Source organism: Neoarius graeffei, chromosome 19 (assembly GCF_027579695.1).
Source record: "Neoarius graeffei isolate fNeoGra1 chromosome 19, fNeoGra1.pri, whole genome shotgun sequence".
In the NCBI taxonomy this organism is placed as follows: domain Eukaryota; kingdom Metazoa; phylum Chordata; class Actinopteri; order Siluriformes; family Ariidae; genus Neoarius; species Neoarius graeffei.
The window spans coordinates 36,651,899-36,667,351 of record NC_083587.1 but is presented as its reverse complement, the minus strand read 5'-3'; the positions used below and the strand labels follow the sequence as shown (position 1 = coordinate 36,667,351).

General features: G+C 41.2%; 1 protein-coding gene across 2 annotated transcripts in view; it reads right to left on the bottom strand.

Annotated features, from left to right (window-relative positions):
* The window catches only part of topbp1 (DNA topoisomerase II binding protein 1), an 88,862-nt gene extending 73,409 nt beyond the window's left edge, over nucleotides 1-15,453 (bottom strand). For both annotated transcript variants that reach the window (XM_060900028.1, XM_060900029.1), the window contains exons 1-3: nucleotides 15,174-15,453; nucleotides 6,074-6,183; nucleotides 4,518-4,652 (exon numbers count right to left, since the gene is read on the bottom strand). In XM_060900028.1, the coding sequence (XP_060756011.1) occupies nucleotides 4,518-4,652; nucleotides 6,074-6,160 (222 nt within the window). In that variant the 5' untranslated portion in view covers nucleotides 6,161-6,183; nucleotides 15,174-15,453. The remainder of the gene's footprint in view (nucleotides 1-4,517; nucleotides 4,653-6,073; nucleotides 6,184-15,173) is intronic.

Here is a 15,453-nt window from a genome sequence, read left to right as displayed (position 1 = left end):
TGTTTAAACTGAGAAAATGTATCATTTAAAGAGAGAAATTAGGTGATTTTAAATTTCATGACAACAACACATCTCAAAAAAGTTGGGTCAAGGCCATGTTTACCACTGTGAGACATCCCCTTTTCTCTTTACAACAGTCTGTAAACGTCTGGGGACTGAGGAGACAAGTTGCTCAAGTTTAGGGATAGGAATGTTAACCCATTCTTGTCTAATGTAGGATTCTAGTTGCTCAACTGTCTTAGGTCTTTTTTGTCGTATCTTCCGTTTTATGATGCGCCAAATTTTTTCTATGGGTGAAAGATCTGGACTGCAGGCTGGCCAGTTCAGTACCCGGACCCTTCTTCTACGCAGCCATGATGCTGTAATTGATGCAGTATGTGGTTTGGCATTGTCATGTTGGAAAATGCAAGGTCTTCCCTGAAGGAGACGTCGTCTGGATGAGAGCATATGTTGCTCTAGAACCTGGATATACCTTTCAGCATTGATGGTGTCTTTCCAGATGTGTAAGCTGCCCATGCCACACGCACTAATGCAACCCCATACCATCAGAGATGCAGGCTTCTGAACTGAGCGCCGATAACAACTTGGGTCGTCCTTCTCCTCTTTAGTCCGAATGACACGGCGTCCCTGATTTCCATAAAGAACTTCACATTTTGATTCGTCTGACCACAGAACAGTTTTCCACTTTGCCACAGTCCATTTTAAATGAGCCTTGGCCCAGAGAAGACGTCTGCACTTCTGTATCATGTTTAGATACGGCTTCTTCTTTGAACTATAGAGTTTTAGCTGGCAACGGCGGATGGCACGGTGAATTGTGTTCACAGATAATGTTATCTGGAAATATTCCTGAGCCCATTTTGTGATTTCCAATACAGAAGCATGCCTGTATGTGATGCAGTGCCGTCTAAGGGCCCGAAGATCACGGGCACCCAGTATGGTTTTCCGGCCCTGACCCTTACGCACAGGGATTCTTCCAGATTCTCTGAATCTTTTGATGATATTATGCACTGTAGATGATGATATGTTCAAACTCTTTGCAATTTTACACTGTCGAACTCCTTTCTGATATTGCTCCACTATTTGTCGGTGCAGAATTAGGGGGATTGGTGATCCTCTTCCCATCTTTACTTCTGAGAGCCGCTGCCACTCCAAGATGCTCTTTTTATACCCAGTCATGTTAATGACCTATTGCCAATTGGCCTAATGAGTTGCAATTTGGTCCTCCAGCTGTTCCTTTTTTGTACCTTTAACTTTTCCAGCCTCTTATTGCCCCCGTCCCAACTTTTTTGAGATGTGTTGCTGTCATGAAATTTCAAATTAGCCAATATTTGGCATGAAATTTCAAAATGTCTCACTTTCGACATTTGATATGTCTATGTTCTATTGTGAATACAATATCAGTTGTTGAGATTTGTAAATTATTGCATTCCATTTTTATTTACAATTTGTTCTTTGTCCCAACTTTTTTGGAATTGGGGTTGTATAAATGCTAGTAGGCCCTACTTTTTGAGAAATACAAAGGCCTACAGAGCACAAAGAGGATATTAGAAATAATCTTTTAAGACTTTGAGTGTACCGATTTAACGGTTTTACCTAATTAGCATAATTAGTACTAATTAAATGCTAATTTGCATAATTTTACTAATTTTTCAAACTCTGTATTCAGTATACAACCATCTATGTGCCTGTCAATTTCCATGTAAATATCTTGAAAAATAAAGTTAAGAAAAAACATTTGATCACATTCGTTAATGAGGCCCATTTTGGACCATGTGATCCTAATACACATTTTTTTCGCAGTGTGGTTTTCATCAAATCTTGCGCTCTGATTGGCTGGCGAGCAGGTCCGTATCCTACAGTACAGACCCCGGTTACGGACCTCTGGCGACTCGCTTGTTCACAACAACAACAAACATAGTAGCATTTTTGTCAACATTTATCTTTTTTATATTATTTATGTATTAGATTATCAAAAAGCTTATACATTTTTGCCAGCATTTCTCAGGAGAATAGTATTAATTTTACAGCATGGATAGCGATAACGACAGTCTTCACAGCGAAAGCGAGTTTTACTACCCTGAGGAAGAAGAAAATAAAACATAACATTTCAGGAGAAAGCTAAAACCTGGAACTTGCTAACGCTGAGCAAAAACATGGCTGAATCCTGAATGACTCCTATTTGTAAAAGTAGGGGACTACATAGGTGACAAAATGTAGTTTTTTTCCTGCCATGGAAGTGCACTTGTATACCGAGAAGGAAGCAATTTGCATTACAGCCGTGAATGAGGATTCGAAATGGCGGCTTGGCTTGGTTTTCCCTTTCGGGCGCTCTCGTTTTCTGTTAGAATTTGGTAAAGAAAAAAATAAATACATTATTTACCAGCTTAAGGTCGGTTCATATGGTGAAATACCGTGACCTCGGCCTTGAATACTGACTTCGATCAGTACTTTCAAGACCTCAGTCAGGGTATTTCATGATACGGACCTCCCAGCTGGTAAATAATACAGTGGGGCAAAAAAGTATTTAGTCAGTCACCAATTGTGCAAGTTCTCCTACTTAAAAAGATGAGAGAGGCCTGTAATTTTCATCATAGGTACACTTCAACTATGAGAGACAGAATGAGAAAAAAAATCCAGAAAATCACATTGTCTGATTTTTAAAGAATTTATTTGCAAATTATGGTGGAAAATAAGTATTTGGTCAATAACAAAAGTTCATCTCAATACTTTGTTATATACCCTTTGTTGGCAATGACAGAGGTCAAACGTTTTCTGTAAGTCTTCACAAGGTTTTCACACACTGTTGCTGGTATTTCGGCCCATTCCTCCATGCAGATCTCCTCTAGAGCAGTGATGTTTTGGGGCTGTCGCTGGGCAACACGGACTTTCAACTCCCTCCAAAGATTTTCTATGGGGTTGAGATCTGGAGACTGGCTAGGCCACTCCAGGACCTTGAAATGCTTCTTACGAAGCCACTCCTTCGTTGCCCGGGCGGTGTGTTTGGGATCATTGTCATTGCTGAAAGACCCAGCCACATTTCATCTTCAATGCCCTTGCTGATGGAAGGAGGTTTTCACTCAAAATCTCACGATACATGGCCTCATTCATTCTTTCCTTTACACGGATCAGTCGTCCTGGTCCCTTTGCAGAAAAACAGCCCCAAAGCATGATGTTTCCACCCCCATGCTTCACAGTAGGTACGGTGTTTTTTGGATGCAACTCAGCATTCTTTCTCCTCCAAACACGACAAGTTGAGTTTTTACCAAAAAGTTCTATTTTGGTTTCATCTGACCATATGACATTCTCCCAATCCTCTTCTGGATCATCCAAATGCTCTCTAGCAAACTTCAGACGGGCCTGGACATGTACTGGCTTCAGCAGGGGGACACGTCTGGCACTGCAGGATTTGAGTCCCTGGCGGCGTAGTGTGTTACTGATGGTAGCCTTTGTTACTTTGGTCCCAGCTCTCTGCAGGTCATTCACTAGGTCCCCCCGTGTGGTTCTGGGATTTTTGCTCACCGTTCTTGTGATCATTTTGACCCCACGGGGTGAGATCTTGCGTGGAGCCCCAGATCGAGGGAGATTATCAGTGGTCTTGTATGTCTTCCATTTTCTAATAATTGCTCCCACAGTTGATTTCTTCACACCAAGCTGCTTACCTATTGCAGATTCAGTCTTCCCAGCCTGGTGCAGGTCTACAATTTTGTTTCTGGTGTCCTTTGACAGCTCTTTGGTCTTGGCCATAGTGGAGTTTGGAGTGTGACTGTTTGAGGTTGTGGACAGGTGTCTTTTATACTGATAACGAGTTCAAACAGGTGCCATTAATACAGGTAACAAGTGGAGGACAGAGGAGCCTCTTAAAGAAGAAGTTACAGGTCTGTGAGAGCCAGAAATCTTGCTTGTTTGTAGGTGACCAAATACTTATTTTACCGAGGAATTTACCAATTAATTCATTAAAAATCCTACAATGTGATTTCCTGGATTCTTTCCCCCCATTCTGTCTCTCATAGTTGAAGTGTACCTATGATGAAAATTACAGGCCTCTCTCATCTTTTTAAGTGGGAGAACTTGCACAATTGGTGGCTGACTGAATATTTTTTTTGTCCCACTGTATATATAACAACAGTTTTATAAAAATTAAGCCATTTTTTAATCTTTGATTTGTAATATCTCAAGAATGGATAAATGTATTTTAATTCTGTAAAAAGTATGTTGTCCTACATTCATTTCTGAATTCAACAAGAGCAGTTTCAAGCAATTTGGATTGAATTTGCACCTGATCTGCCTACTACAGTCTCATGTGCTGGTTATCACGTGACTTCGTAAAATGTTATGACAAAACACTAAGTCACTGGGATCACGGCCTCAATCAAATATGGATTACTGAGTTAAAGGGACTGAACTGTTACATCATACAGAACAAATCTGGCAGATATCTTGTACTGAATTTGTTCAGTGACCGAGAACGTAGGCCACTTGTTTGACTGGTAAGAAATGTGTGCGATGTAGAAACGCACCTTCCTGCAGTGCTCGAATGCATCACTGGTGAAATCGCTGAACACGTACAGGGACTTGTCGTTGTGTTCCAACTCCAGCACAGTTTCTTCATCAATAGTTTGCACATATTTCTCAGACTGCAGCTCCACTATGGCCTTGATATGGAGAGAAATGATGAAGCAAAACAGACAACTGGTTTATTTGTTCAGCCATTCCAAATTCAGGACAATATTCAGTTCTGTGAAAAGAGCTCTTGGATAAGGGAGCAGGAGAATTACAAAACTACATGATGTTATCAGCTGAAAGATTATTACAAATCCTGGCACACAGACAAAACTGCATGTACAAGAAATATTAACAGCAAAGGTACAAAAACTGATGTGTACTGCACTATGCCTAATCATTCAACACACAAAGCCATGTTACTGTAACGATTCTTTTTCTTAAGTCGGCCCTGGAACGTCGCAATATTTCAAATAGAGATCACTCTCTAAAAACAGACATCTTGGTGGTTTGGCAGTACCAAACTTTGAACATTATTATTGGTCATTCCAAATTAGGGCACTCAGCACATGGGTCAACCCAGAAGCTACCACTGCATGGAAAATGATTGAGTCTGCTAAGGTTGCACCCCATAGGCTACATGACATCTTGTTTACCGATACGTACTGAACTCATCTCAGATGGACCGAAAGACAGTGGAAATGTGTGCTGTGGTCAGATGAGTCCACGTTTCAGCTTGTTTTCGAGAAATCCGGACGTTCTCAGTGCCAAAGGTGAGCGCAACCATCCAGTTTGTTATCAGAGAAAGGTGCAAAAGCCAGCATCTGTGATGGTATGGGGGGCATCAGTGCCCACGGCAGGGGTGAGTTGCATGTGTGTGAAGGACCCATTGATGTATTGGGATTTTAGAGAGACATTCATCAAGACAACGTCTATTCCTGGGAAATCCATGCTTATTTCAGCAGGACAATGCCAGGCCTCATTCTACACAGGCTACAACAGCATGGCTTCGTAGACACAGAGTGCATGCGCTTGACTGGCCTGCTGCCAGTCCAGATCTGTCTCCTATTAACAATGCATGTGGCATCATGAAGAGGAAAATCAGACAATGGTGACCATTGTCTGATTTTTGTCCAGCTGAAGTCTTGGACAAAAATTCCAGTTGCAAAACTGCAACAATCCTCAAAGTATCCGCAGCTCCCATACAATTAAAAAGTGTTATGAAAAGGAAAGGTGATGTAATACAACGGTAATAATGCTTCTGTCCCAACTTTTTTTTTTGAGTGTGTTACAGGCATCAAATTTAACTTTGTTTATATTTACAAAATATTATTAAGTTGGTCAGTAAAATTATTGAAAATCTTTTCTTTGTACTTTTCTCTAAGTTAAATAAAGGTTCACGTGAATTAGCAAGTCACAGATTTTTGTTTTGATCGCATTTTGGAAAACATCCCAACTTTTCTGGAAATGGGGTATATACCTGGATGGCTCTTCTACTGGTTCTGATTTTTTTTAAAAAAGAAGTTGTCATCTTATGCATATTTACCAGGAGAATAAAACTTTACTTCTTTACCTCATAAGCTTTGAGGCTAAGCTCACTTTTAAGTCCATTATGTGCAACAAATTTCACCATGTACGCATCCTGGCTCGCTTTGGACATTCTGGCTTCAGTCCTAAAGGAGACTAGAGAAGAGAACATTGAATTAACATATGCAAAATGATGATTATTAATGAATGGAAGCAAAGGTATCTTACTAAATAACTATGTAAAAAGGAGTACATATATTTCTGAGAACTTTTTCAAAATCCCAGACCACCAACCAAAAATCTACACCTAACGTCAGTGCCGTGATCTGAAACGGACACTGTAGAAAGGATTGAAAATCTCATCTCATTATCTCTAGCCGCTTTATCCTGTTCTACAGGGTCGCAGGCAAGCTGGAGCCTATCCCAGCGGACTACGGGCGAAAGGCGGGGTACACCCTGGACAAGTCGCCAGGTCATCACAGGGCTGACACATAGACACAGACAACCATTCACACTCACATTCACACCTATGGTCAATTTAGAGTCACCAGTTAACCTAACCTGCATGTCTTTGGACTGTGGGGGAAACCGGAGCACCCGGAGGAAACCCACGCGGACACGGGGAGAACATGCAAACTCCGCACAGAAAGGCCCTCGCCGGCCATGGGGCTCGAACCCGGACCTTCTTGCTGTGAGGCGACAGCGCTAACCACTACACCGCCGTGCCAACCCAGGATTGAAAATGATTGGGGGAAAAAAAATTAACTCTGTGTGCTCAGTGTCCTGTCCAATACCTACCTGGTTAAAATGCTGAGACAAAATTAGATTTGACATATTTCCTATTTCTGATCCAGTGATTAATTTATTTTTTTCAACATAAATGGACATGGGATGGGGTGGCACTGTGCAGCAGGTGGTTTGGATTACTCTTGCCCTCTTTCCACCAATGTGAATTAGGTGCTAGTGCTGGTTCAACATCTGAGAACTGGTTTGCTTTCCGATGGGCTTGAGAGCCACCATAGAGTCACATGATGAAGTCACATACATGTCTAGTTTGTCTCCTCTACAGACCACTGCTGCTTTGAATTCACGTCCATACCGAAGCTCTGATTTTCCTTCTTTGGATTAGTCAAAACTGACATCACACTACCTGTTTTTTTTTTTTTGGCGGGGGTGTTAATGGCAGGCACAAATTTTTAGCTGGTCTTGTTGGTTAGGACAGTGGTTCTCAAACTAGTGGGCAGACACTTGGCGAGTGGTCACAGACTGCTCAGTGGCAAATGCAAGGGGCTGGTTTACAGTTGCACCAACAAATAACGAACGTCTTCAGTCCAGCCAATGAAAACGGAGAGTTATTATTTGAAATCTCAGCAAGGAACTTTTATAGACACACCTTAAGTACATAAGAGATCACAGGACGGCACAGTGGTGTAATGGTTAGCATGGTTGCCTCACAGCAAGAAGGTTCCGGGTTCGAACCCAGCAGCTGGCGAGGGCCTTTCTGTGTGGAGTTTGCATGTTGTCTGCGTGGGTTTTCTCCGGGTGCTCCGGTTTCCCCCACAATCCAAAGACATGCAGTTAGGTTGACTTGGTGCGGCCTTGAGCAAGGTACCTGACCCCTGACTGCTCTCCGGGCGCTCTGGTGTGGCTGCCCACTGCTCTGAGTGTGTGCGTGTGTTCACTGCGTCAGATGGGTTAAGGGACATTCCACTGAATGGGTGCCACTTGCTTGATGTACCACTCCCAAATTAAACTTAATTTGTTATATCTTTTCAACACTGATTATAATAACACACATATTTAACTATTCAAAATGTGTCTTGGTCAACCTCAGGCTACGTTACAAGGTTTGGAAGTCAAAGATGGCTGCATTTTTTTCAGTCCTGTTACCAAAACTCTGAAAGTAACAGGACTGAGTTTTTAGCCTAGGATAAGCTAATACATGGAATTAAGCCACATGGCGTCATCGCTAATAGCATGACCACACTTAGCACATTCTAGTGATTTATCAAAAATCTGTATTTTTAAAATAAACAAATATCATCCTAGAAATAATTTAAGTAACAGGACAGTATGCTGATATTGACCTTATCAGTCAAAGTTAAAAAATCATCAAATATACAGAAAAGTAAATGAGAGAACTAACTTTTGGTCTTCCCATGGCCTTCAGAAGACACAACTGATGTAACTTCCTGTTGAGCATGTGATTTATGGAATGTTCCAAATTTGTCAGATGGGGTAGTATGTTTGGGTAACAGGACTGAGTGAAAACCCAGGGACACGACTAAAATGTGCATTTTAACTAAGATATTGTGGATTTCTTATGAAAAAAAAATATTTAAACCATGGATAGGATATGGAGTCACACAACAGTGCAAAAGAAATACTGTTTCTGAAGGATTTTAATCATAATATTTCATAGTTGAGTATAAAGTTAGTGCAAGGACAGGTAACACATGCTATTTTTCAGTGTTTTAGGTAGTTTTTATTAATCCTTACAATTATATATCTTACATTTGAAATCAGATCAATGTGCAGGACATTCTGCGTAATAAGGAAATGTATTTTAAAGTACATTTTTATGTGCATTTATACGTATAATTTTCTAGGGACGGAAATGGCACCGATTCGGTGGAATGGCTCTTAAATGCAGAGGATGAATTTCACTGTGCTTGAAGTGTGCATGTGACAAAGGGTTCTTCTTCTAAGACATCGGAAACACAGCACTGTGCAATCAAGTCGAGCTTGTACCACTGCAGCTTTCACATCCATCATGAGGCACTCGCAGCTAAAAAAAAATGCCGACGCTCTTCCAGTCTGTGTTTCAACAGGCAGTTCAGATGATAAATTACATTAAGTCGCGTCCATTGAACTCACGGTTATTCCAGGTCCTCTGTCAGGAAATGGGTTCTGGGCATGAACAGCTGCTCTTGCACACGGAGGTTCGCTGGCTTTCCAGAGGGAGAGTGTTGCAGCGCTTGCTTTCATAGTATTTGAGAGATTTTTTTATCGTCCTTGTCCGAAACCATTCTGGTTATTGCGCAGAATGTACCTCGGCAGTTTGGCACGAGTGTCAAGTCACCTTTCTTTGGGATGGGTATAATTCCAGATTTCTGCCATGCTGATGGTGGTGTCAACATAAGGAGAGGATGATTACAGATCTTAAAAAGTGCATATCATGGGTAAATTCAGGAGCAAGGTCAATGTAATTCTCCTATTTTATATTAAACTTGGGTCAAATATCTGTCACATTCTGCATTCTCTGCAGTTTTTTTACCTTGCGCAATACCAGAAAAATTCAGTTGAAATCAAGCCATTTGAGGCGAATTGGTCCGCCTCTGAAAAAACTTGGCATGTGGATTTCCTGGGAAACACTGATTTTCGTGACGTCGCGTGCGGGACGCCTCCCTCTGAATCCTACGTCAGCGCTGGTTTGTTTGAGAAAACGACCTGGTGGTTTTCTGCAAATTTCTTCAACGTTATCACGTAATTATTAAAATGGTTAACAGATGTATCGTAGGAGGGTGTAGCAACACCAATCTTGATGGGATTAGCATTCATCGTTTCCCACATCGCGCTCAGGTGACAATTCCATATTTCAATGCAAAATCGCTCACTGCTAAACTTGGTTTACACAGGCTGTGCACTGAAACCGTGCGAAGCTCGCACAGCCTGCTGGCGCTTCCACAGGTAACGTCACGAATCTGGCTCCAGACTCCCTTGGGATTTTTCCAGACGCGTTTTGTTGTTTTATTTTTTTCTGCTATAGACAGATGGCCTTGTGCAAAATTACCCTTCTGGATGTGTGTGTAAAGGGACATGCTTTCATATAAAACAAAAAAATAAATTTGGTCCAGGATATGCACTTTAAGTAGGAGATCATGGAACAAAGGATCTTTCCAAATAAGGCTAGGTATGTTATCTAGACCTGGTGACTTATTGGCATTCATGGTCCTAACCGGATCACAGAGCTCCTGGATTGTGAAACGGGGCTGTGCTGATATCCAGTAAATCAGCAATCCGGAAGAGCGGTAGATCCAGCCACAGTCATAAAAAGCCAAAAGATTACTTCTATAGTTGGTGTAACTGATAAAATGCCAACTTTATGGGCAGCACAGCAGTGTAGTGGTTAGCACGGTCACCTCACAGCAAGAAGGTTCTCGGTTCGAGCCCGACGAAGGCCTTTCTGTGTGGAGTTTGCATGTTCTCCCCGTGTCCGCGTGGGTTTCCTCCGGGTGCTCCGGTTTCCCCCACAGTCCAAAGACATGCGGTTAGGTTAATACGGGACGGCCTTGGGCTGAGGTGCCCTTGAGCAAGGTACCTAACCGCCAACTGCTCCCTGGGCGCTGTAGCATAGCTGCCCACTGCTCTGAGTATATGTGTGCGTTCACTGCTTCAGATGGGTTAAATGCAGAGAGGAATTTCACAAGTGTGTGATGAATAAAGTTGTGCTTTCTTTCTTTATTAACTAGCAGGTGTATTTGGATACAGTTTTTCCTCATTGTGGCCAAAACAGCCAGCATAAACATTCTGCGGACATACATGCATATATATGGACGGGTTTGTCTCAGAAACCGGGTAAATATACTCAGTCAATAAACTATACGGTTTTGAATGATGATATTGGTTTTAATTTGAAATAAAATGATGAAAAATAATACCGATAAAACTAAATCTTTGATGTGAATACTCTATTCAGAATTTGGCAAAAATTCTGCAAATTTGTAGAGAAATGGCGGCTTGATCTGGGACATGATAAATGGTTGACTACATCGCATTCTCTTAAAAAGGTTGTCGTCCACTGAAATGTCTACACTTATCACTATTCATTTTAAGTTGTAACTTTATACACCTAAGGATTGGTGCGCTCACAGAATAATCATCTCCTCATTCTCATTATCTCTAGCCGCTTTATCCTGTTCTACAGGGTCGCAGGCAAGCTGGAGCCTATCCCAGCTGACTACGGGCGAAAGGCGGGGTACACCCTGGACAAGTTGCCAGGTCATCACAGGGCTGACACATAGACACAGACAACCATTCACACTCACATTCACACCTACGGTCAATTTAGAGTCACCAGTTAACCTAACCTGCATGTCTCTGGACTGTGGGGGAAACCGGGGCACCCGGAGGAAACCCACGCGGACACGGGGAGAACATGCAAACTCCACACAGAAAGGCCCTCGCCGGCCACGGGGCTCGAACCCGGACCTTCTTGCTGTGAGGCGACAGCGCTAACCACTACACCACTGTGCCGCCTCATATTATTCATATTTAAGTGAATAATCAATTCAGTCCTCATAACTTGGCATTTTTAACCCAAGCAATCAAAAAGAGGAAATGTATTCAATATTTTCACTCATCTGTGAAGGAGGGGCTTTAATTCTTCATGATGTAGTTATTTTAAATGTAAATCAATTTTACAAAAGCATTTGAATTGTAATCAAAAAAAATTTCCACAGTGGAGGCCAGATGAAGCAAGATGCTGTCTTTATTCTTATTAAACATGGCAAAAGAAACATTGAGTGTTGGGTAAATGCAAAAAAAATAGTAAAATTAAATTTCTTTTTTGACCATAATGTCCCAAATGAGAGACCAGTTTCTGAGACGGACCCATATACACACACACACACACACACTGCACAAGAATCCTAAATATCCCCTGAGTGGACCGAGTGCACTACATGCTGGGTTGTTTTACAATCAGGGTACAAAGTTTGTGTCACAGGGGTCCAAAATTCAAATTGATTCAAACTGGTTCTTGTAGCAGTTTTGAAGTGAAGGACAAGTTAAAGAACAGATTTCAGGTAATTTTTTGACATACACTACCGTTCAAAAGTTTGGGGTCACTTTGAAATGTCCTTATTTTTGAAAGAAAAGCACTGTTCTTTTCAATGATGATCACTTTAAACTAATCAGAAATCCACTCTATACATTGCTAATGTGGGCGGCACGGTGGTGTAGTGGTTAGCGCTGTTGCCTCACAGCAAGAAGGTCCGGGTTCAAGCCCCGTGGCCGGTGAGGGCCTTTCTGTGTGGAGTTTGCATGTTCTCCCCGTGTCCGCGTGGGTTTCCTCCAGGTGCTCCGGTTTCCCCCACAGTCCAAAGACATGCAGGTTAGGTTAACTGGTGACTCTAAATTGACCGTAGGTGTGAATGTGAGTGTGAATGGTTGTCTGTGTCTATGTGTCAGCCCTGTGATGACCTGGCGACTTGTCCAGGGTGTACCCCACCTTTCACCCGTAGTCAGCTGGGATAGGCTCCAGCTTGCCTGCGACCCTGTAGAACAGGATAAAGCGGCTAGAGATAACGAAATGAGACATTGCTAATGTGGTGAATGACTATTCTAGCTGCAAATGTGTGGTTTTTGGTGCAATATCTCCATAGGTGTATAGAAGCCCATTTCCAGCAACTCTCACTCCAGTGTTCTAATGGTACAATGTGTTTGCTCATTGCCTCAGAAGGCTAATGCATGATTAGAAAACCCTTGTACAATCATGTTAGCACAGCTGAAAACAGTTGAGCTCTTTAGAGAAGCTATAAAACTGACCTTCCTTTGAGCAGATTGAGTTTCTGGAGCATCACATTTGTGGGATCGATTAAATGCTCAAAATGGCCAGAAAAATGGCTTGACTATATTTTCTATTCATTTTACAACTTATGGTATGGTAGTAAAAGTGTGACTTTTCATGGAAAACACAAAATTGTCTGGGTGACCCCAAACTTTTGAACGGTAGTGTGTGTGTATGGTAGTTTTGTGTAATCTGCTATAAGATGGGAGAAACAAATGAAGTGATTCTCAGATAGGACTTTTTTTTTTTAGTGGTGAATCCACTACAGTGGTGCTTGAAAGTTTGTGAACCCTTTAGAATTTTCTATATTTCTGCATAAATATGACCTAAAACCTGATCAGATTTTCACACAAGTCCTAAAAGTAGATAAAGAGAACCCAGTTAAATAAATGAGACAAAAATATCATACTTGGTCATTTATTTATTGAGGAAAATGATCCAATATTACATATCTATGAGTGGCAAAAGTAAGTGAACCTCTAGGATTACCAGTTAATTTGAAGGTGAAATTAGACTCAGGTGCTTTCAATCAATGGGATGACAATCAGGTGTGAGTGGGCACCCTGTTTTATTTAAAGAACAGGGATCTATCAAAGCCTGATCTTTACAACACATGTTTGTGGAAGTGTATTATGGCACGAACAAAAGAGATTTCTGAGGACCTCAGAAAAAGTGTTGTTGATACTCATCAGGCTGGAAAAGGTTACAAACCCATCTCTAAAGAGTTTGGACTCCACCAGTCCACAGTCAGACAGATTGTGTACAAATGGAAGAAATTCAAGACCATTGTTACCCTCTCCAGGAGTGCTCGACCAACAAAGATCACTCCAAGAGCAAGTCGTGTAATAGTCGGCGAGGTCACAAAGGACCCCAGGGTAACTTCTAAGCAACTGAAGGCCTCTCTCACATTGGCTAATGTTAATGTTCATGAGTCCACCATCAGGAGAACACTGAACAACAATGGTGTGCATGGCAGGGTTGCAAGGAGAAAGCCACTGCTCTCCAAAAAGAACATTGCTGCTCATCTGCAGTTTGCTAAAGATCATGTGGACAAGCCAGAAGGGTATTAGAAAAATGTTTTGTGGATGGATGAGGCCAAAATAGAACTTTGTTGTAAATGAGAAGCGTTATGTTTGGAGAAAGGAAAACACTGCATTCCAGCATAAGAACCTTATCCCATCTGTGAAACATGATGGTGGTAGTATCATGGTTTGGGCCTGTTTTGCTGCATCTGGGCCAGGATGGCTTGCTATCATTGATGGAACAATGGAATCTAAATTATACCAGCGAATTCTAAAGGAAAATGTCAGGACATCTGTCCATGAACTGAATCTCAAGAGAAGGTGGGTCATGCAGCAAGACAACGACCCGAAGCACACAAGTTGTTCTACCAAAGAATGGTTAAAGAAGAATAAAACTAATGTTTTGGAATGGCCAAGTCAAAGTCCTGACCTTAATCCAATGGAAATGTTGTGGAAGGACCTGAAGCGAGCAGTTCATGTGAGGAAACCCACCAACATCCCAGAGTTGAAGCTGTTCTATATGGAGGAACGGGCTAAAATTCCTCCAAGCCGGTGTGCAGGACTGATCAACAGTTACTGGAAATGTTTAGTTGCAGTTATTGCTGCACAAGGGGGTCACAAACACCAGATACTGAAAGCAAAGGTTCACATACTTTTGCCACTCACAGATATGTAATATTGGATCATTTTCCTCAATAAATAAATGACCAAGTATAATATTTTTGTCTCATTTGTTTAACTGGGTTCTCTTTATCTACTTTTAGGACTTGTGTGAAAATCTGATGATGTTTTAGGTCATATTTATGCAGAAATATAGAAAATTCTAAAGGGTTCACAAACTTTCAAGCACCACTGTACTTCCATAGTGCTTTTAAATATAAGGCTGTAAGCTTTGTGTTAGTTGTCTCTAATATTTATGTCCCAATATCTTGTCCACATTTTAGGATGAAAATAATCATTTTTAGATATGTTATTTTATATTGAAAATTAGCTGTCTCGGAGAGGATGTTTTTTTGACACAATTACATACTAATTTGATCAAAATAGTCTGAAAACTTACTGGCATTCAACATTAAAACTTAACTAATGTTTCCAATGATATGGAACCAAATATGTGTTTTATGGTATAAAGAATGATTTAAGGGCATCCCTTTTGGAGCTACCTGTGGTCAAAGAAGCACTTTTTTCTAAATGACACGAGTAATTTTGGTAAATATGACACATATTGCCATACATTCACCAAAAATAACGTTATCACCAATTTTTTTTTTCCATGGTAAATAGAGCGTTCACAGGGCTACAATAAACAACCAAGTTTATTTAGTCAAGCCTTTTGATACTGAAGATAATAAGTGTTAAATGTGACTTTTAGCTTGCGTACCCTGATTGTAAGACAGAAAAACAGAATTAGCCGTTTGGGATTCATTCACCCTCTTATTATATCTAGACAAGCTAAAACCCCTCACTAAACATCACAACTACCGATTAGCTAACCAAAAGTGTGAGCAACTGATATCTCTGAGAAGAATTAATCTGATTTAATAACAGCTTACCGAGTATCAGGAAAGTACCGGAGATCGAACCGCGGCTCACCTCAGCGCCTTTTAGCCACTCAGCTAGCTAATGCTACTAACCGAACCGGGGTTTACAGATAAACATTATATGGACTCGATTCCAATTTAACCGGCTTCAGTTTACTGACAAAGAAACACTAAAATAGATCAAAAGTGCATGTGTGTGGTGTTTTTTGTTGTTGTTTTTATTTTTTTATTCAACTAAAATTTGCAAAGCCGCATTCGCGCCATGAAACAAAACATCCTGATCTTCTTCTAT